This window comes from Cryptomeria japonica, chromosome 5 (assembly GCF_030272615.1).
Source record: "Cryptomeria japonica chromosome 5, Sugi_1.0, whole genome shotgun sequence".
Taxonomy (NCBI): domain Eukaryota; kingdom Viridiplantae; phylum Streptophyta; class Pinopsida; order Cupressales; family Cupressaceae; genus Cryptomeria; species Cryptomeria japonica.
Genome location: NC_081409.1, coordinates 242,503,398 through 242,524,355, shown reverse-complemented (window position 1 = coordinate 242,524,355; position 20,958 = coordinate 242,503,398). Strand labels below are relative to the sequence as shown.

At 38.5% G+C, this 20,958-nt stretch overlaps 1 protein-coding gene across 1 annotated transcript in view; it reads left to right on the top strand.

Moving 5' to 3' along the window:
• LOC131028829 (DNA-directed RNA polymerase I subunit 2) overlaps positions 1-20,958 on the top strand; it is a 220,399-nt gene that overhangs the window by 185,351 nt on the left and 14,090 nt on the right. Inside the window, exon 26 of the mRNA XM_057959181.2 lies at positions 18,109-18,363. Within this exon, the coding sequence (XP_057815164.2) occupies positions 18,109-18,363 (255 nt within the window). The remainder of the gene's footprint in view (positions 1-18,108; positions 18,364-20,958) is intronic.

The following is a 20,958-nucleotide window of genomic DNA, read 5'->3' as shown; positions in this document are numbered from 1 at the left end:
GAAGAAAGAAGATCAAACTTTGCTGGATAAGGATCGAATTGCTGGTCCTCTTGGATGAATTGTCTTGATTAACCTTCAAAAGAAGTTCGCCTTCCACCAGCCCTTCAAAATCTGGAAACTATCCTCTAACACTCAGCAAATTCTGGAATTTTAGCCTCCAATTCTAGCAAATTCTGGAAATTTAGCCTCCAATCTGCTGGATTTCGCTCCTCAATCTGCTCCTTAACTTTGCACTTTAGAAAGGATGAATGAATGATTTGAAATTGAAATAATGCCCCCCTATTATATAGAGCGCTCACCCTCCTTTTCCCCAAGGCCGACTTGGCGAAAAGGGGTAAAAAAATAAATAAAAACCTTTTAAAAAAGGTGGCCGACTTGCCAATAAAGGCAAAATAATGCCTTGAGCGCTCATTAACAAATTTTAATTTAAAAAATTAATTTTAGATGCCTCCAAGATGCTCCTTTTGATTATTTCAAGGTCAAAAATTAATTTATTAAATTAAAATGCCTTTAATTTAATGCGAATTTGATTTAATTTTTCCAAAGGCCTCGAAGTTGGCAATTTTGGGGAATTTGAGGAATATCAACGCTTGACTAAGGTATTAATGAAGAATGCCAATAACTTCGCCCTGGATCCTTAGCAAGGGTCAGGGGCGATTTTTCAAATTAGGCCTTGAATACCTCATTTTTACAAATCCAAAACTTCACCTAGGCATTCTAAATGTCATCTTTTACTGGAGTTTGGATTTGATTTCACTTGAATTTTGGAAGAAAAGTGCATTTAGGGTTTTTTCGCCCTGGACCCTCAGCAAGGGTCAGAAGCGATTTCTCAAATTTGTGCTTACTCCTTCGTCATTTTAATCCCAATCTACCTCACAAGGTTAGGCAATGATCTTTTTCATTTATCTCATGCATGCTTGGTTTGTTACTGCAAGGCAAAATAGGTGTTTTAAGGATTTTCGCCCTGGGCCCTTAGCAAGGGTCAGGAGCGAATTTTGCAATCTTGACTAAAATTTTCATTTTCTCATCAAAAAAACTTCTTCATCAAGCAAGACCATGTTCGTTTCTCTTCTCAATATGCTTTTGATACTTCATTTCAATCAAACCAAGCAAGAAAAGCCTCCTTCAAAGTTTTTCGCCCTGGACCTCCTGAGAGGGTCAGGAGCGATTTTTGCAAATTAGACTCAATCCATCATCATCTTTCTTTGAAACTTTCACCTATCACTAGGTAATGTCCTTCCTTATCCATCCCTTTCAACTTTGCCTTGTTTCTGTAAGGTAGAATAAGAGTTTTTCAAATTTTCGCCCTGGGCCCTCAGCAAGGGTCAGGAGCAAATCTGCCTTTCTTGGGCAAAGCACCTTCATCTTTTGATCTTCAAACAAGTTAGGGGGTTCTATTATGTTCACTTCACCATTCATCACGCCTTTGACATCTCAATTTGACCAAACACGGCTAGAGATGACTCCAATAGAGATTTTCGCCCTGGACCCTTAGCAAGGGTCAGGAGCGAATTTCTCAATTCATGCTTGTTCCATCATCACTTCAAGTTAATTTCTCCTCTCCAAGGAAGAAAAAACTATTCCTCTCTCATCCATACCCAAGCTTGACTTGATTTTGCCAGGAAAACAGGTGATTAAGGAATTTCGCCCTCGACCCTTAGCAAGGGTCAGGAGCGAAATTTAGGTTTTCAACAAAGTCCTTCATCTTTTTGAGTTGAAACTTTCTCAGGCGGGTAAAGGGAGATGCCTTTATTTCACTTATGTTCAAAACTTGATCTTTTTCATTGCAAAATAAGGAAAATTCAAAATTTTGCCCTGGGCCCTTAGCAAGGGTCAGGAGCGAATTTGCCTTTGTTGCCCAAAATTCATCAATTTTCATGCTTTCAAACCCTCAATTGCATCAAGTGACGTCCAATCTTCCTTCCGGGAGACCTTGCACAAAACAAGTTAGCCAAAATTAGTGACAAATAAACTTAAACAAAATTTTAGCTCTGGACCTCCAGAGAGGGTCAAGAGCGAATACCCTATTTCAGGCATCATCTTGCTCTCCAAAAATCAATCAAAAACCTCTCCAGGCGAGAACACACAAATTCATCTCCAAACACGTTAAAGCTTAGTCAAAATTATGAAGGAAATCCAGTCTACAAAGAATTTCACCCTGGACCCTCAGCAAGGGTCAGGAGCGAATTTGACATTTTCAGGCTCTTGATCCATTTCATTCCCTATTTAACTTAGCCCACTAGACTCACTTTCCTCACTGACCAAGCTTAGCTTACCCAGACTTAGAAACAAACTGGACCTTACCCGGGCAAACCCTTCCTTCAATCTAGACCTGTCCTAAGTCCTGTCCTATCCCTGACCTAACCAATTTGACTCTCTTGAAGGGTATACCTCATTCTGACAATCCTGAATCTTCAGGAAGACCGACAATTTTCCAAAATTTGATTAGACTTAACTTGGATGAAACCCTAATACTAAGCTTCCAAGGCTCAACCCTAATCCAGCTAGCTCAGACAGACCACTCACTCACTCAAAATCCTAAAAGCAGAGAGAAAAACAAGCAAAGAGAAGGCAAACCAAAAAACAAAAGAGGGGGTCCCCATTCTAATGGGGCGATGTGTGAAATGGTCACAACAAGACCCCAATGAATAGGGGTGATGCCCCTCATTGAGTTCTTGGGGCAACACCCCCAATAGGTTCGGGGGGTAAGCAAGCTCAAATTAGGGCGTTTGAAACCTTTACCACTAATGAAAAGCATATTTTTTTAACTACAAGAAAGAAAAAATAAATTATATGAATATAGAGGAGTTTTTAATACAAAACTCACAATTTTTAGCATTTACTCAAGACTTTTATGGGAAAAAGTTGTCGAGAGTTTTTGAGTGCGTAATTCGCTTGACATTTTGACTTGGGAGTACTCGTGAGTCGAGAGTTTTTGGAGAGTATTTTAATTATGATGCGTAGCATTCGTTGGATGGTCATAGCTAAGGTTTTCTAAGTTCAACATTTTTTTGCAATTAGAATTAAGGTGAAACTCACAGGTAGGGCTTATCGAATTTCTAGCCAGGGAAAATAAATGCAACTACTAGGGTTTATTTTGCCATCTTTTCTGTTTGTGGAAGATTTTCCATCGAGGAATTAAAGATGTTTTTGTTTGATTAGGCCACAATGGGCTTGTAGCAAAAGGAGGCCAAGATTTTGTTCTTGGGTGTTGATAATGTGAGGATGACCACTTTGGTGCATATGCTTAAAGTGCAAAATCAGCCTAGACAACATAACAAGGCTGATAAAGTTAGACTTAATGAAAGAAGGAGATGCATATATCCTAGCAGTCCTAGCTTTGCAATGAGGGTAGTTGTAAGCTAGCAGCATTAACTCTAATAATTGCATTCAATGTGCTTTTACTTGATATAGACAAAGATGGATCAAATTCAGGTCGTACAACCATGCACTTTGTCTATGAATATCTTGGAAGTAAAATGTGTTGAGATACTTTTTGAAGCTAATGCCGACACCCTTTGTCGCCATGTTGAAGATCCTCTAGATGCATTGCTAGGAGAGCCTAGAAGGATTACTTTACAATGATGAATGAATAATTATAAATATATAAGGTATGCTAAAATATTCCCAATACCTAATATTGCAATTTCGAGACTAATTTCCAGCTTAAGATATCAACCGAGTGAAATACAAGTAATTTGGAATATAAGCTTGCAACATAATCGGAGCCTACCATTTATGAAATCTTTTTAATATACACAGTTTGCAATAAATATGTCTGATTCTATAATAGAGTAATGTTTAGAACCTCAACTCATGAATTCATACAATGGAACTGTAACATGAATAACATACTGTTTCTTTGCTACACAATCCTATCTGATGGGTCGATATCACATAGATAGCTTGCTTTCCAAAGCGTGAGCCCCCACAACCTTATAACTTTCATATGTTGTGAATTTTGGGATCCTTGTTTGCTTAATATTTGTGATTCTTCTCAAGTCACGACTTAGACATATTAAATTAATTGAATCTTCAATGAAATGCTTTTCTTGATTTCTTTCAAAGACAATCGCTTCTAAAGCCCCCATGATAGATTATATCAATGAAATTGCAAACTAATATTGAGTTTGTAACTTAGTCAAGTAGACAGACAACCAACTCCCAGTCATATAAAATGTACCTTTTTTAAGATGGAAGTAGTTCATCATAATCAATATTGAATATTTGCAAATCACTTTAGTAGATAAACTTATCTACAAATTTGTCTTCAAAGGAAGACTTAATAAATTTGGCACAGATGTAGACTCCATCATGAATCTACCCCTTTGAAGAATTAGGTTTTTGTCCAGCTCCTTTGTCAAGCTCCTGAAGGTTTTCGTCTCCAAAATTCATAAATCGTTTAACAACTCCATAAGCATACTAAATACATCACTAGGAGCCCCCTTAAAAAGATCTCCAGGAAGCATCTAGAAGATAGCTCGACTTGACATAACTAGAGCAATATATTTAATAAAGTGACATTATGATAATATTATATCAATTTTATTGCTATTTTATTAAATTAATTAATATTAAGTCATCATTTCGCATCATGATGGCCAAAACGTGTTTCTTGTCACCAACCCCTGTTTCTAAGCAGTTTCAACTGTTTCCATCTGTTGCACTCTGTTTCATGCCAAATCACACTAACTGTTCCCTCCATCCTTTCAAACTTTTGGCTACCTACTTCGACGATCAATGTTCTTATTTTGATGCAATGTGAAGGGTTAATGCTCAACTTTGGATGCATGCAATGTGAATTAGGATAGGGTGATTAATATCATAAACAATTTGGATTTGGATGTTTTGAAATAGTTTTTTAGACACAACAACTTTCTTCTCGACAAAATTTAAGTGCTGCCAATCCTATTCCTTTGCAGGTGTGTGATACTTCATTGGCTCTGTCCTTTAAAGGCCAAATGTGGAGGCGTAGGTGTTGCAAGGAGGATTGCCATAATGCAGTTTACCCACAAAATGGATTTGTTGAAAAGGCTTTAGAATCTTAAATATTTAAAGTATTTTAAGAAAAATAAATTTGTTATTAAATTATATATATATCTTTAAGTATGTATCTATAATATATATATATATATATATAATAATATTTTATTATTATTTAATTAAATTAATTAATATTAAGTCATCATTTGAATATTTTATATAGTTTTTTGACAACTTAATAAAAACGAATTTAATTAATCGTCACCTTAAAAATTGGGGACATTGTAGTCTTCCCAGTCCAAACATTGCTTGTCCTCAAGCATTTCTCTGTTGCACCACCGAGATTTCAAACTAGCTATATGAAAAACACCGTCACTCCGCTGCTCCCCTCTGATGCAACCGGCAATGTTGAAGCCTGCAACTCTTTTATTGTAAAGCATTCCCACTATCAAGCTGATTAATGGATCCCAACTCATCATGCTGTCACATCCATCAAATGTGAGGAGATAGAAGTATCTCAAGGAGCTATCAACAACAAACAACTATCCAACTCCAAATGATCTCCAATGGATGTGCAAAACACCCATCATAGGGGCACAAAAAAACATATCAGCCCATCCTAGGCTGCTGATGTAAACTAGAACAGCACCCATAAATCTGAAAATCAGACTTATGATGATGTAAGAAGTGCCTCTAATAATAAATGATGATAGTGCCTCATCGTTATGCCAACCTCCAATCTTAAAGAGATGATCCATGTTTCTCCACAACACCCAAACAGCTGCTGTCCTCGAAGTGCTCCCAAGAAAATCCATGTTCAGCAATGCAGAGCAGTCATTACTCAAGAATGTATGTAGTAGTAACCCATGACTTAGGGTTGGAACACTTCTTCCCTTATGCTCATGTGCATACCATATATCATAGCCCAGTTGAAACTCAAAAGTTTGCAACTCAAAAAATCAAGTATCTCTGTGACTTCTCTATACCTTGGTTCATAAACCAGTTGAGACTTCACTTCTCCAAGTGCATACAAATTGAAGACAAGTATCTCCATGACATGTGTCACAATTCCTGGAATTAGGGCAGTCTCAGTCTTCATCAAAGAATCACCATCATTATAAGTTTGTACCTCAACACAAGTAGACTCCTTGAACTCACCATAGATGGCTAAGTGTCGAACCAAATCTGAACCATCCGTGTCTCTATCTACACGTGCATGCCTCACATCGTCATTTGGTCCACACAATGTATGCTCAACTATCCTATCCAATTCTATGACTCGAGCCTTCAATGGGCTCTCGAAAAGAAGTAACTCCTGACCCTCATGATGTGTACAAACAAAAATTTCTGAACCATACCTCTTTCAATGTCCACACAAATCTGAATGTTCTTCTGGCTTGCTCAACTCAAGAGGATTGTCCCTTGTATGCTCCATCTCCACGTCTTCTTCCCTTGAAAGAAATAGTGATTGAAGATAGGCTTCTCTTTGTCGTCTTGGTTGATATATACGATTGCAGTGTTCCTTAACCTCTTGTAAGTGCTATCTTGCTTGGATAGTCAGCAAGTTTGCCTCCCTAGGTCTTTTTAACCATCCATTACACATACTTCGTGTCTTCTTTACATCTTCCATGCTATAATGTACAAACTCAGACATCTTGTGGCTTGGATCCATAACAAATGCCTCATGTTTTACTCTCAAATCTTGAGTGCCAACATTGGAAGACTCCGTAACATTATCGTCTTCATTGTAAGGGCTGCCGATGCATGATTCTGCATAGGTAAGGGACTGCTGTTCCAAATCAGGAAAGAAGTCCTTTCCTCATGCCTTTGTGTGATGTCTTCATAAATCTTAATCACCTCTCCTTTCATGAGTGGATAGTCATCAGCAAGTGCTGGCTCAAGAGATGTCTCCAACTGAAAATCAAATGTACCACCTGTCACAACTTCTGTCCCATGGTTGCAAGTTATATCTTCGTCTTCTCTTCTAAAAACTTCACATTGGGGTCCCACAAATTCTTCATCCATGTGTCTAGTCTTCACAATCTTCATATCGAGTTGTTTCTCTTTGGCTTTGGCTGGAGTAGATGACTGAATTTCCAATTCAGATGATGAAGAATGTGTCAAGCTCAACACCACACAAACTCATCAACTTGATTTTCTGATTTTTGAAGGGCCACTTCATCAAGGAATCCATAGTAACCTTAAGCTCATAGGTAAGTTTGTCAATTTCATTTTCTTTCCTTCTTAAAGCATCAAAATATTTCTCATCAAGCTGGAGGAGATGATCTCTGTTTGAAAGTAGTGTAGGTGATTTGATTTCATCACAACCAAAGCTTCTTTTAGTACCTGTAAGTCTGCAAGAGATAGTTCTCCTTCAAGGTGAAGTCCTTTGTGTCCTTCCAACAATAATCTGCCATCATCTTATGAGTATCATCAAAGTGAGCTAGGATTGCAATAATCATGTCTTCGTTTACCCTTAATTGATCTTCCAAGTGATGTGACTCTTGAAGTCTAACATCTTCAAACAAATGTTCTGATCTTCATAATCATGCCATTCAAAAATAGCTTCCTTCACAACAATTTTTCCATAAAACTCACCTTTTGAAGTTAGGCCAACATCATGCTCACTCAAAGGATTACCATCATAACAATGAATAGAATCCTTTACATTATACTTATCATTCCACTCTTGAGTGTCCTCGATACAAAGCTCATGTGATAACAAAGGACTGCTGGTCAAACTCAAAAAATCAAAATCATGTTCCTGCCTCTTCAAAGTGTCTTGTTGTCCTTTATTGCATCTTCTTCCAAGGTAGGTTGCTTCTTCACGAGAGCTGGTCTATGTGGTGTGTCCAGCTGAAAGTCACATGTTCCTTGGCTGTCATAAAACTGATCCATGCCTGCACCTCCTCAGCTGTTATGTCTTTTGCCTCCAACCAACTCCATGGTGAAGTATCCATGACAAACAAAACATTATCAAATCAAAGGATCTTCTTGTTAGGCAATCTCTTAGTCAATCAGCTCTCTAAGACAATATGTCTCATATGGTCTTAACAAGTATTGCTCTGGTGTAATCATGTGTACGAAACAAGGGAAATCAATCTCACTATGGGCTGTCATAGCTTGCATGTAGTTGGAATCTGAGAACTGGGTTGATGTGTCTTGGACATCACCATCTTCTGTTATTGGGGAGTCTTCTTTTTTAACATCTTGAAATTCTGATTTCTCTATCATCCCATGATCATTTGTAGGCTGCAAGTCACAAGCTAGTAATTCCTATTTCTTTTTTATCTTTTCTTCAATGATAACTTCTGAGTTTTCTTCTTTCAAGAATGTTCCTTCTAGTTTCAACTCTCTACTCTTCTCATTCATTTCAGTTTCTCCATCTGATTTGTCTTTAAGGCAATGCCCCATAGTACCTTGATTTTGACAATCCTCTGATTTGTCATACTTAGAACCTGCATCTTTAGTAAAATCCTCAAGCTTTTTAACTTTTCCATCTCCATAAGCATCAACTCCCTCTGGACTAGACACTGTTGCTGGTGGGTGTAATGTTATAAGCACTTGATGTACATGGACTGTTGAAGTAATACAGAGGCTGGTGATTTAGTATATTTCCATTATGTTCTATGCATTTACTTTCTGCATTTAATCGTTTACCGTATGTGGCAAACATTTGGCGCCGTTGCCTAGACATACTCGAGAAAGGAAGGAGGGGATGGAGTATAGACACAATGGGCCTACCCGTCGGTGAGATTAACCCATAGGCCGACGACGCGCAAATGGAACAATCGTCGTGGGACGCAGAGTGTGATGGCAAGAGGCGAAGGGGAAATTGAACCCTGTAATAATCCCGACACACTGTTGATATAAATCGTGGCCGAAAGGCAAAATAATAAAAAATGTTTTTTTTGTGTACATGGTGTGTGCTTGCTATGTACGGAAGTGATTTATGCCAAATATACTAAATAAGAACAAAAATAAAAAGATACAAAGTGACGAATGGGAAGTGGCACAAAGAGCGTTGAATCTCAGACAACAAATAGAACGAAGGCGTAGGCTAAGTCAGCTTGCCAAGGGACGACCGACCGAGGGGTTGCTCGAAGGGAACCTAGGAGGTGTCACGGAGGTTGCGGAGGCAGAGATAGACGGAGAGAATTACACTCTCTACACTGTCGTAGGGTTGCCCGAAGGGAGCCTAGGAGTCACAGAGGGTGCCAAAGGAGAACTGTACAGTTTGCCAAAATACCACTGTAGGGTAAGAAGTCGCGAAGAGTTGGTGGAACAAACAAGGCGAAGTCTAAACCTGATTGACGCTACCAGAGACCTACTAAAGAACTTGTCCATTTCGGAGGACAACCGGAGGGAGAAGACCGAAGGTGACGGTACGGCCGACGGTGCCAAGGGAGCACAAGGGTATTGTACGGGAGGCAATTTGTTCGGTTCGGGGTCAACAACCTTCTCCGGAGGACCCATGAGTGGAGGGTCAGGTGCAGGAGGCGGAGGTGGAGGATCACCAGGTACAAGCACACAAGGCACCAGAGGAGCGAGACCCAATGGTGGGATGGCAAGTAAGCAGAAGCTGCCGAAGTTCAACGGCGACGGGAAGGAAGATCCCGTCCGCCATTGCCGCACTTGCGAAACCATATGGTCAGCAAACAGTGTTACTGACCAGGACGAATGGGTAACACAATTTCCAGCAACCTTAAGGGGAGTGGCCATCGACTTGTACTTAGATATGGATAAGGCCAAAGTTGGCACATGGCCCGACCTGAAGGAGGAGTTCGGGATAGAGTTCCGCCTCCTCAGAGACGACAATGAAATAGTAGCCGAAATCTATGGCACAAAGCAAAACAAGAATGAGACTGTCCGAGCCTATGGTCGGCGGCTCAAGGAACTGTTGGGGAAAATGGAGAGTCAACCAGTGGATGGGTTGAAAAAGAGATGGTTTGTGGAGGGATTGAAACACTCCATTTGGAAGAAGATGAAAATTGTTCCACCAACCTCGTACGAAGATGCATATAATAGAGCAATGGATCTTGAGAGCGAGACCAAGACATCCGAGAAGAAAAAGAAGAAGGATAGCTCGTCCGAGGATGATGACTCTTCCGAGGGAAGCAACAACGACGACGAGTTGGGCAAAAAGGTGCAAGCCCTACAGAAGGACATGCTGAGGATGATGAAAGAGCTGAAGGTTATGAAGGGAGGTCCGAGCAAGACCGACGAAGGGAAGGTATGCAATATATAATAGCCGAAGGGGTGCGACCAACCATCGCGTCCAATTGCCCTTCGGGACGGCTAACTAACTGACTGCTGTAACTCATTATTAACGACGACAACATAAACATAATATGACAACATAACATAATGATTATTCCCGGCAACAGACACAATTTGACCTTGTTTTGACTTTGATTGAGATTCTGATTCAGACTTCATTTCTTCTTTCCTTTTCTTTACGTAGTACTTGTCAAAAGATTCAGTGGCTTTGACATCCTAAGGTTCACCTTAGTATTCGTCAAAAACTCTGATAGTCTCCTCAATCATGAGTATAATGTTTCCTGTCAAATGTAGATATTGTTGAAATGTTAGTAGATTCTTATACTTTTGATATTCTTTATACTGTCTAGCGATTTTAGAGGTCGTGATTTCATTGTCCTTTCATTCCATTCCTGTAATCAACCTAAGCACCCCACAAGTTGGCTGAATTCTGGTTTTGTTACCATTGTAATATACCAGGTATGCAAAGAAGATTCCCAATATATAATTCTGCAATTTATAGACTAATTTCCAGCTTAAGATATCAATTGAGTGAAATACAAGTAATTCAAAATATAAGCTTACAACATAATCAAAGCCTACCATTTATGAAATCATTTTGATATACATAGTCAACAACAAATATGTGTGATTGTCTATAACAGAATAACATTTAGAGCCTCAACTCATGAATTCATACAATGGGACTGTAACATGAATAACATATTGTTTCTTTGGTCCACAATCCTGTTTGATGGATCATATCACATACACAGCTTGTATTCCAAAGCACAAGCACCCATAGCCTTATAACTTTGATATGTTGTGAATTTTGGGAATCCCCTTCCTATAATTTCAACTTGATTCCAATGCTAGTTGCCAAATAGGGAGACTCAAGCTCTTATGCCTCAAGAGTAGTTATCCAGATTTAGCCCTTATGTATTCGATGCAATTTGTGTATTGAATGTCAACCATTGACTCTCTACAAAAGCTCCTATGCTTACCAAATACAATTCAGGAATGATATCTCATTAAGTATTGTCCTCCGAGAAGCTTTGGCTGGTATAAAGGAAATCTCATGCCTTGTACAGGGAACAACAAATCATCGAAAGGCCAAAATTTGGCACATAATTACCGATCACTTGTCTTGGAAGTTAGGCAATGGGAGAAAGGCCAGGTTTTGGCGTGATACCTAGAATGGGCATAAGGCGCTACAAGAGTTGGTAAGGAACAAGGACCGGCTTTAGGTCATTGAAGGGGTACATCGTGAGTTTGTAGTTGATTATGTATTGAATGCCAAAGATGAAATTGGCATGGTAAGATGGATTAAGTCAACTTGGTCTTGAGGATGATGAGGTGGAGATCCTCAACAATGAACTAAAAACTAGGAATGTGGCCCTAAGTGACAACGAGGATGTGGTTATTTGGTGTGCAGCTAAGGCTGGGGGCTATACGGCAAGATTGGGCTACATGGTTCAAGGTGAGCAGATGGAGCAGAGGGACTGGCCTACTAGGCTATGTTGGGACAGTCGTGTGAGCCCACGTGCTCGATCCTTCCTTTGAATGTCTCTTCATGGTTGTATACTGACAGGTGATAGACTAAGTAAATATGGATTCATTGGTTCGAGTGTGCTCCTTGTGCATGAAGGATGAGGAAATTTCGAACCATTTGCTGTTGAGGTGTCCATATGCAGAGGTATGTTGGAATGCATTAGTCCATGATCTGAACTGGAGTACGGCAAGGAATGATTCACTGTTTAGCTTCTTAATGAGTTGGCCAATACAGAGCAAAAAATCATTATGGAACGATATTTGGATTGTGGCTCCCTCACTTGTGGTCTGACATGTGTGGAAAGAGACGAATAGACGAATCTTCAACAACGTGGAGATGACTGCAAAACAATTATGGAAAAAGATCATATATGGCATTTGTGAAGTTGTTAATGTTGTTGTGTAGCTAGGTCGGATCCCTTCTAGGGCCGACCTAGTGCACAAAATGCCAAGTGGCCTGTCTGCCTTGGCATTTGGATGTCTTAGTTGTATGATTCTAATTTGGGGCAGGCCCTATTTGGGCGAACCACTTATGTGTAACTTGTGATTAAGTTAAATGTAACTTGCAACTAAGGAAGACTCATATGTAACTTGTAATATATAGGTCTGACCCTATCGTTGGCGCCAAAAGTATATGGCCGACTTGAGGTCTATTAGGAGGTATTGATTCATATATATGCAAGGTCATGATTGCATCAATAGATATGAATTCAATAGCATGAAGGTCATGTAGTGTGCTCGGGGGTGACGATAAGAGCTTATCGTCTATGGTTGGGAAGGCAAAAGATCTGATGTTTGCCTATGGTTAACGAGCACTACCATAAAATCAACATGGTATCAGAGTGGGTTCCTTCTATAGAGCCTAACCTCTTGAAGGTAGATCTTGTGCTTTTGAGGGAGTTCAATCAAAGTAATTTGCAGACTGAGAAATCTAAGTGCAGGCAAAAGTCGATTACCGAGCCTCTCAGCTTAGTCGTGAGCATCACATATGCTCTGCGGCGAGTAATGACCGTTGAGGTGTCAATGATCACCATAGATCCGTCGTTAGTGCTCAATGACATTCAATTCGATGCCTTGGCATTGAAAGTCGCCAAGCCTGGTATCGAAATGCTGATGGTAAGTGGAGTCGCTATGGACATCTCTGTCCGTTTTAACATTCTATATTCAAATTCTTCATTTGGGGAGGAGCACATGTTGTGGAGGATTCTCTCCGGCGATCGTAACATTTTACTAGCAAATGAAAGTGACGGAATTCGCTCGCTTCACGACGCTCGTGGCTAGAGACATGGACAAGGTGGCAGCAAGCATTCTGAGGATTCAACGAAGCGACGCGAGTCAGTACCCATGCTATCGACTGCTCAGTATAATGGAAGGTTGAGATCGAGCAGCAACATAGTGGCGAGTTTTGTGATGACCACATTAAGCTGTACACAAATGTGAAATGTGTGCGTATGGGGACGAAAGCGAATGAAGGCACCTAACGATCAGGAATGGTGGAGAAGGCCTCCATGCAATAACGCCTTGCAACAACTCTCACATCATCCTAGAAGCTTCGAGAGTCACATGAAGCATTCGTTTCGCTGAAGCCTGCATAGGCATCAAATGATATTGCAACTAAAGGTCCAGTTATTTGATTTCTTACTTATGTCGCTCTTGAAGATCATCTGAAGTTTGTCCTAGGATGGGCACTGTAGCTTAACATTCTGGCACACCTTGCTACAAGTGGATTTCTGTCGCATTTATGTGATTGGTCTATCACTTTGCTGTGGATGGTATGAAAGGCAATTCTTCAAATGATGCTTAAGCTATGCTCGGAGCAGATATTGTGGACAGATGATGAATGATGCCGAGGGCCAAAGGCCACACAACCATCAGATCATCACTAGGTGCTTCGGTGTGATCAATCCAAGTGAATGGAAATTCCATTGCTGAGCAAAATTATAAAAGATAAGTACTCTTTATGTTTGAATAATGCTACATCATTGAATAGTGAATCATGTATTGACATTTCCCCTGACTATAATTATCTCTCTCTGAAATGCTTCTCGGACGAATCAAAGATTGCATTCAAGGAAGGAAGATTGCTTGCATTTCTTCGCGGAGGAAGAATCAACATTCAAAGGGAGTCTGACATATCGTCAGAAGTAACCTTGGACGAAGAGATCAGAAGGTTGATATCTGCTTTAGAGGGAGCTTGACATTTCAGCTTCAGAGGGAGCTTGACATTCCAGCTTTAGAGGGAGCCACGTCATCATGAAGATTTGGTTAATGCATTTTTCTCTGTGATGGAGAAATTTGAGGTGAAAGCCCTTGTTAATGAGTTCTTCTTTGTGAGGGAGAAGTTCGAGGTGCAATCCCTTGTTGATGCATTCTTCTCTGGGAGAAGTCTGAGGTTAAAGCCCTCGTTCCACCCTCTGCGAGTAGGCATGGTGGATATTCATTCTTCTCTGGGAGAAGTTTGGTGGATATGAATTCAATAACATGAAGGTCATGTAGTGTGCTCGGGGATGATGATAAGAGCTTATTGTCTATGGTTGGGAAGGCAACAGATTTGATGTTTGCCTATGGTTAACAAGCACTACCATAAAATCAACAGTTAACATAAAAGTTTATAGAAGAAGAATTGAGTATATCTCAAAATGGGATAGAATGATACAGATAAGGTGTTACTCTCAAAAAAATCCCCAAATAGATATTAGAAGTAAAGCTTGTTGTAGAAAGAATGCTAGATGGGTGGTGCCCTCGAAGGGGAGGTATAAGTTGAATTTGACGGGGCTGCCAAATTTAACCCTGGGCCAGCTAGGTTTGGATGGATTCTTAGGAACCATGAGGGCAAATGTGTACGGTACTAGTTTGGTCATATTGGTAATGCCACCAACAACGAGGCAGAACTATGTGCACTAGCTTGTGGTGTTAAGGTGTGTATTGATGATGGGTTGACAAATGTGGACTTCGAGGGAGACTCTCAAATAGTTATAAACACTGTCAAACATGGGTCTATGGCCAACTAATATGGGGAATTATACCTTTACCCACACTTATCACGAGGCTAATAAAGTTGTTGATACACTTGCTAACCTTGGAAAAAAGGCGGGGATCAGGATGCCCATCTCCAACGAGACAGATATATGGCCGTAGGTCAAAAGATTAATAGGCGCGGAATGTCAAAACATGTGTTACATGCTAGAAGAGGGGTTGGATAAGTGACAGAGCATAGCATGGGTTGGGAAGGACAAGGCATGGACTTCAAAAGATCTATCACACCTCCCCAGTCCAAGATCAAGGTGCACAATTCTACCAGAACCGCTTTGGTGGTTGCCGAGATCCACACATAATTGGTAGGCAGATTGAGAGCTATATATTCATTATGGTGTTTTTTCGGTGTAATATGTGTTTGCAACAAGGAGGACTTAGAAGATCAGACCGGAAGGTTGTCTTTGATCACAAAGGACTATCTTTGCCTGCAATGAAAAGTGTTGTTGTTCAAGGCCAGATCAATGAAGTGTAGGTATCTAGCCTGGAGTACAAGGTGGCAAGGCAGTTTTGCTGTTGAGGCATTGGCAAAGAAGCAAAAGAAGGAAGATGCATTGAAGCTTGTAAGAGTTGGTCTGAATAATTTCAACATGACTGTATTCGACAGCTATGTTAGCCTATAGGGCAATTTGGTTCTGCCTCTCAGCTTGAGAGAGCCAATGCATTGGCCAAAGGGATTCTGTTCCTAGCTTGATGGATGTACTGATCTTTTCTGAGTTAATATAGGGTTCTACACCCTCTGGTAGAAGCATACATAAAATAATAATAATAATAATAATAATATATCACTTATTATTATTTGATTAAATTAATTAATATTATCTCATCATTTGAATATTTTAAATGTTTTTGGACAACTTAATAAAAATCAATTTAATTAATTGTCACCTTAAAAATGGGGACATTACAGAATTGCACATATTTCAAGAATTCCACACTTTGAATATAGGTAAGAAGGCTATGCAGATAAAGCTCAAAATGGATGGTTGCCTAGTTAGCTTGGGAGTCATACTCTTATTAAGGTTATGAAACAACTTGATGGAGCTTTATGATTATCAGAAGATAAGGCTTAGAGTTGTAATAAGGTCACCTTAATGGCAAGTGTTTTTTTTTTGTATTTTTAGTTTGCTATTATTAGTTTTGGGAGAGTCATGCCATGTTTATCTTGTTGCAAGGTTAATTTCCGCATTCTCTATTTAAGGAGAGGAACCTCTTGGTAATCGGTATCTTGTTATTAAAAAAAAATATTAAAATATCATGCTCTATTAATTTTTCACAATAAACCAGAAGTATAGTTTGTAGTTTTGTAAGTTAAAATTTTAAAGTTTACAAAATCTTCCATCTAAGATCAAATATTAGGGATTGCAAGGCTTCATTTCTACATTGAAATACTCTACCATGTTTTAATTGAAATGATCAACCCTCAAAAACCTTATGTTAAGTGATGACAGCTCTGAAAATATCCAGAGTACCATCTAATAGATGTCCTCTCAGCGTTTAGTTCTCGAACTGTCATTACATTTCCCTTGAAAAAGGACATGATTTGTTTAAAACTTTTTAAATTTTTCAATAAGCTAATGAAATTTCTAAGCAGAATTAAGCTTTGAACAAGTAGTAATTTGAATTATCTGTCACAATTCCATTCAGTGAGATTCATTTTATATTTATTGACAAAGCTTATGTTTTTTTGTCAGTCTTTTTCGGCCTACCCACTGTACTTGATGTTCAATTTGTCCTAGGCGAATCTTTTTATAATTCTCTGTTGATCACAAAATGGATATCAATGCTTGCTTAAATGAATGTATATTTGCAGCATATTTTACCAAAATGGTTGTTCCCCATTTTGAACATTTTGGGGTTCATCTTTATATGGTTGTGAAAATTCTGATTTAAATTTTTTAAAGATGCTTATACTGAAATTGTGACCTAGAATAAGAAATATGCCAATATACATAAACTTAACGGCTCTGGTTTGATCTGAATTTTTAAAATGTAAAAATGAATTTTGAGAGCGGAAATTTTATACTGAGTAACTGAAGAGCTAGAAAATTTTGAGGTATATTACATAAGTGGAGTCCAAATTGTTACCAACCAACTTTTGAAAAACTGTAATTTATGGCTTGGAAATAAAACTGAAGACTATTGAAACTGAAGTCTCATGTGAACTCTCGATTTAACTCTAATGTTATGTATTAGGGATCTATAATGTATATGATGAATGCCATGTCAATGTTACCATACGAATATTTGAAATTTCCCTATATTTTTTATAAATGCTCCCTTTGCTGCCCTCTATCATTCCCTAAAATGACCTCAAAAAATTGTCCTCAACATGCATCCCTCCATCCCCTTCCATCCCATCCCATCCCATCCCATCCCAGAAACTTGGTGGAACATAGCAAAAAATTGCTAGAGGGATCTTTATGCAGCAGTAGTATGCTGTATATGTGGAGCAACTGTAGTTGGCTAAAACTGCTCATTGTTAATTTTCATATGATTAATATGATAGGTAGTTTTGTCGGAATTTTATTTTTTCACAATTTGCCACCATTCCATGGTTCTTATCATTCTTAGAATTGCCAAGAATTGTCCCTAAATCAAATCACCACAATTTGGTTTAATTTTCCTTATCTGTAGCTGCCAGACAATTGTGGTTCGAATCTTAAAAGGCCTCAATCAAGACAGAGGAGGCATCTTACGTGAATAATGAATTTGGGTGAGAATTTCTATGATATATCTATACATATTGAAAGAGCGCATGGGTGCCAAAAAGTTGCCTTGAAGCAGTCTCGTTTGGTTGTGTTCCTAGTATAGGCTTATGTTGTGGTAAGTAGGGCTCTTTTACCACAAAACTAGTAAGCACGAGTGTTCTTCTAGGACCTGTAGCCATCTGTTGGTTTCTTGACCATTCAATGGGTTTTTTTTTTCCTATAATGCTAGTCTGTTGCACCTCATACATGCTGTCATGTGCTATATCAAATGCTAGCTGACCCAATATATGGCAAGTAGAAATATTATTTTTCTTTAGACATGTAAAACAGATATTTTGGTATATTGTTACATGTAAATGTTAGATAGAGCAAATATTTGTTTTCTATTCTGGAAATTTGGTCTGGTCTCAGCTCTTATTAATTATTTTATGACCAATGACACTAATCATTTCCAGATAAAGTATTATTAGACATTATAACTTTTTTTGTTAGAAAATATTGCATGCACCTTTAAATTTATTTTTCATTACTCTTGCATTGATTTCTGATTAAAGTTTATTTTACTTGGTAGGGTGGTAGCCTCCAAGGGAAGTTTGTTGATGCGACACCATTTGCAAGGTTAACAGGGCAAGAACATACTAAGAAAAATAGTGCCTCAGGTTCTGCTGTTGATGATTATGGTCAGGTTCTAGCTTCTTATGGATTTAATTACCATGGAACAGAGGTCCTATATAGTGGCATCCTTGGCACAGAGCTCGCTTGTGAAATATTCCTCGGTCCAGTGTACTATCAACGGCTTCGACATATGGTTTCAGATAAATTTCAGGTATAATGCATAAATATCATCTTGTGGATTACTAATTCAAAAATGATGAAAGTACACACATGTCATGATCAAGATGAAAATTTTAACATAAGCCCCAGAAGAAATAGAGATGTTGAACATTCATGTTTATGGAATTTGAAGTATGATGTATTTTCTGGAATAACTTTTATTAGCTTAACCATGAAGTTATACACATATGTAAGGATCAAGATGAAAATTTTAACATAAACCCCAGAGGAAATGGAGATGTTGAACATTCATGTACATAGAAATTGAAATTAATTTCTGGAATAACCTTCAATAGCTTAAACTTGAATTGATTTCCATCTAACTCCACTTAATGCGATGTCACCAGATGCTGCCTTGAGTAATATGCCTTCCCATTTTGATTCTTGGGCCAGCACTCAGTGTCCTGCCAAAGGAAATGTAGGCTGTTTTAGGTTTTAACATGAAAATTTTAACATAAACCCAGAAGAAATAGAGATGCTGAACATTCATGTATATGGAAATTGAAGTATGATGTATTTTCTGGAATAACCTTCAGTAGCTTAACCGTGAAGTTACACACATATGTAAGGATCAAGATCAAAATTTTAACATAAACCCCAGAAGAAATGGAGATGTTGAATATTCATCTACATGGAAATTGAAATATGATATAATTTCTGGAATAACCTTTAGTAGCTTAAACCATAGATGAAAAAATCGTGAAAAAATCGTCAAAATTGCGAGTCAGTAGGGCAAACGATTTAATCTCCATTAAAATCGCAAAAACTCATGAGCTTTTTTTGTGTGAAAATCGCGATAAAATCACGTTTAAATCCCAAGACACGCAGAAAAATCGTGTTTTTAAAAGTGATTTCGAAATCCGTCGGTGAAACATTCAATAGTGGCCGTGGGGTGGGAAATCCGTTGGTGATTTAACCTTACACCTTGCCGGAAATGTTTTGTAGGCCGTCGCCACAAGAAATGTCGGGTTTGGGATGGCAGAAATGTTTGCGGTCGATGAAATTCGAGAGGGGTTTTGTAGGCTCGCTTAAAATGTGATTTCATGCCCTATAATCTGCAGTTGCACGATATTAACTATATTAGATAATTAGCATAATAAAATATAATTTTGTTGTTTTACTTTTATTTTTTACTATTAACATTTAATAAATTACAATTTTAATATTTAGGAATATTTAATTGATTTTTAATTATTAATAAATATAAATTAAAATATTTTAAATTTAATTTAATTTAATTTAAATGAATTTTAAATAAAAAAATTAAATTAATATTATTTATTTCAAGAATTTTGTGGATATATTATTATTTTTTTTTAAAAACTCAAATTTATATAAAGCTAGAATAATCTCCATTTTGTTGAACAAATATAAATGTCACAAAGGAGTGTTCTATTCATTTATCATTTCCACAATACATCAATGTACAATCTATGGTAAAAGAATCTATTTTTATGAAAAGTAACTATGCATAAGTAATCAAAAAGTGTAAACATAATAAGAGGGTAAACCTGCAACAGTTAAACCCGAAATCAAAAGAACAATGTACAAGTAGTTAATACAAATCTTGTTGAGACATGGACCAGCTAGGACTCGAACCTAGGACCTTCCATATGCTGCTGGAGTGCTCTACCACTGAGCTACTGGCCCCTCTTGGACCAGTCCATTGTCGGTCCGGGTGTGGCTTATTTCCAACACCAACACCCTCCCTTAAGCCACACCTCTCATGTGCTTGGGGCTCCTAGCCTAGACCTAGCTCTGATACCATGTTGAGACATAGACCAGCTAGGACTTGAACCTACGACCTTCCATATGCTGCTGGAGTGCTCTACCACTGAGCTATTGGCCCCTCTTGGACCAGTCCATCGTCGGTCCGGGTGTGGCTTATTTCCAACACCAACAAATCTGAGAGGGAAAGACCCCTCAAGTAAGATTGGATAATGAAATTTGTTTAAAAAATCACATTTTTAGAGACATGAACATGAGATATTAACATAAGAAGCATATCAGTCGTTCCAGTCATGGGGGAATTGAACAATATCCACATGCAATTCGCTGCGAACCCAAGGGTTCAAAATTTCATAGACATATCAGTCGTGGATATTCTTGATTCATATGGGATGCTTCTGAGTAGAGATTGGTCACGAAAGTTGAATGGGTATGTGTCAACTGACTTTGCACATATGTGGCTACCATGGAGAGGAGTCCCAAATCAAATCAAAATCGACAGTACTCCAAGATTGAGACTTATGATAACTGAGTATGGGGAAGACAATGAAGTCTTGTTCTTAGAATCAGATCTAGGGACATACAAGCCTAAAGTGGGAGAGGTCCTGATGATACAAAACCTGCAAGACAAAGATGGTCAGCAAGAGGTGATGGAATCTACAGAAATTGTTGTGGAAAGTGACCAAGGATCCGACCAAGAAGATGACGGAATGTTTGAAAATTTCAGAAAGTTCGTACATAGAAACATACAACGAAGTATGCAACTTGGTAACCTGGCATCCGTTCGAGATCTGCTCCTTCCCAACTGGTGTAGGATACATAATGCCGTCCATTCAGAACTTTCCTGTGCTTTGTGCCA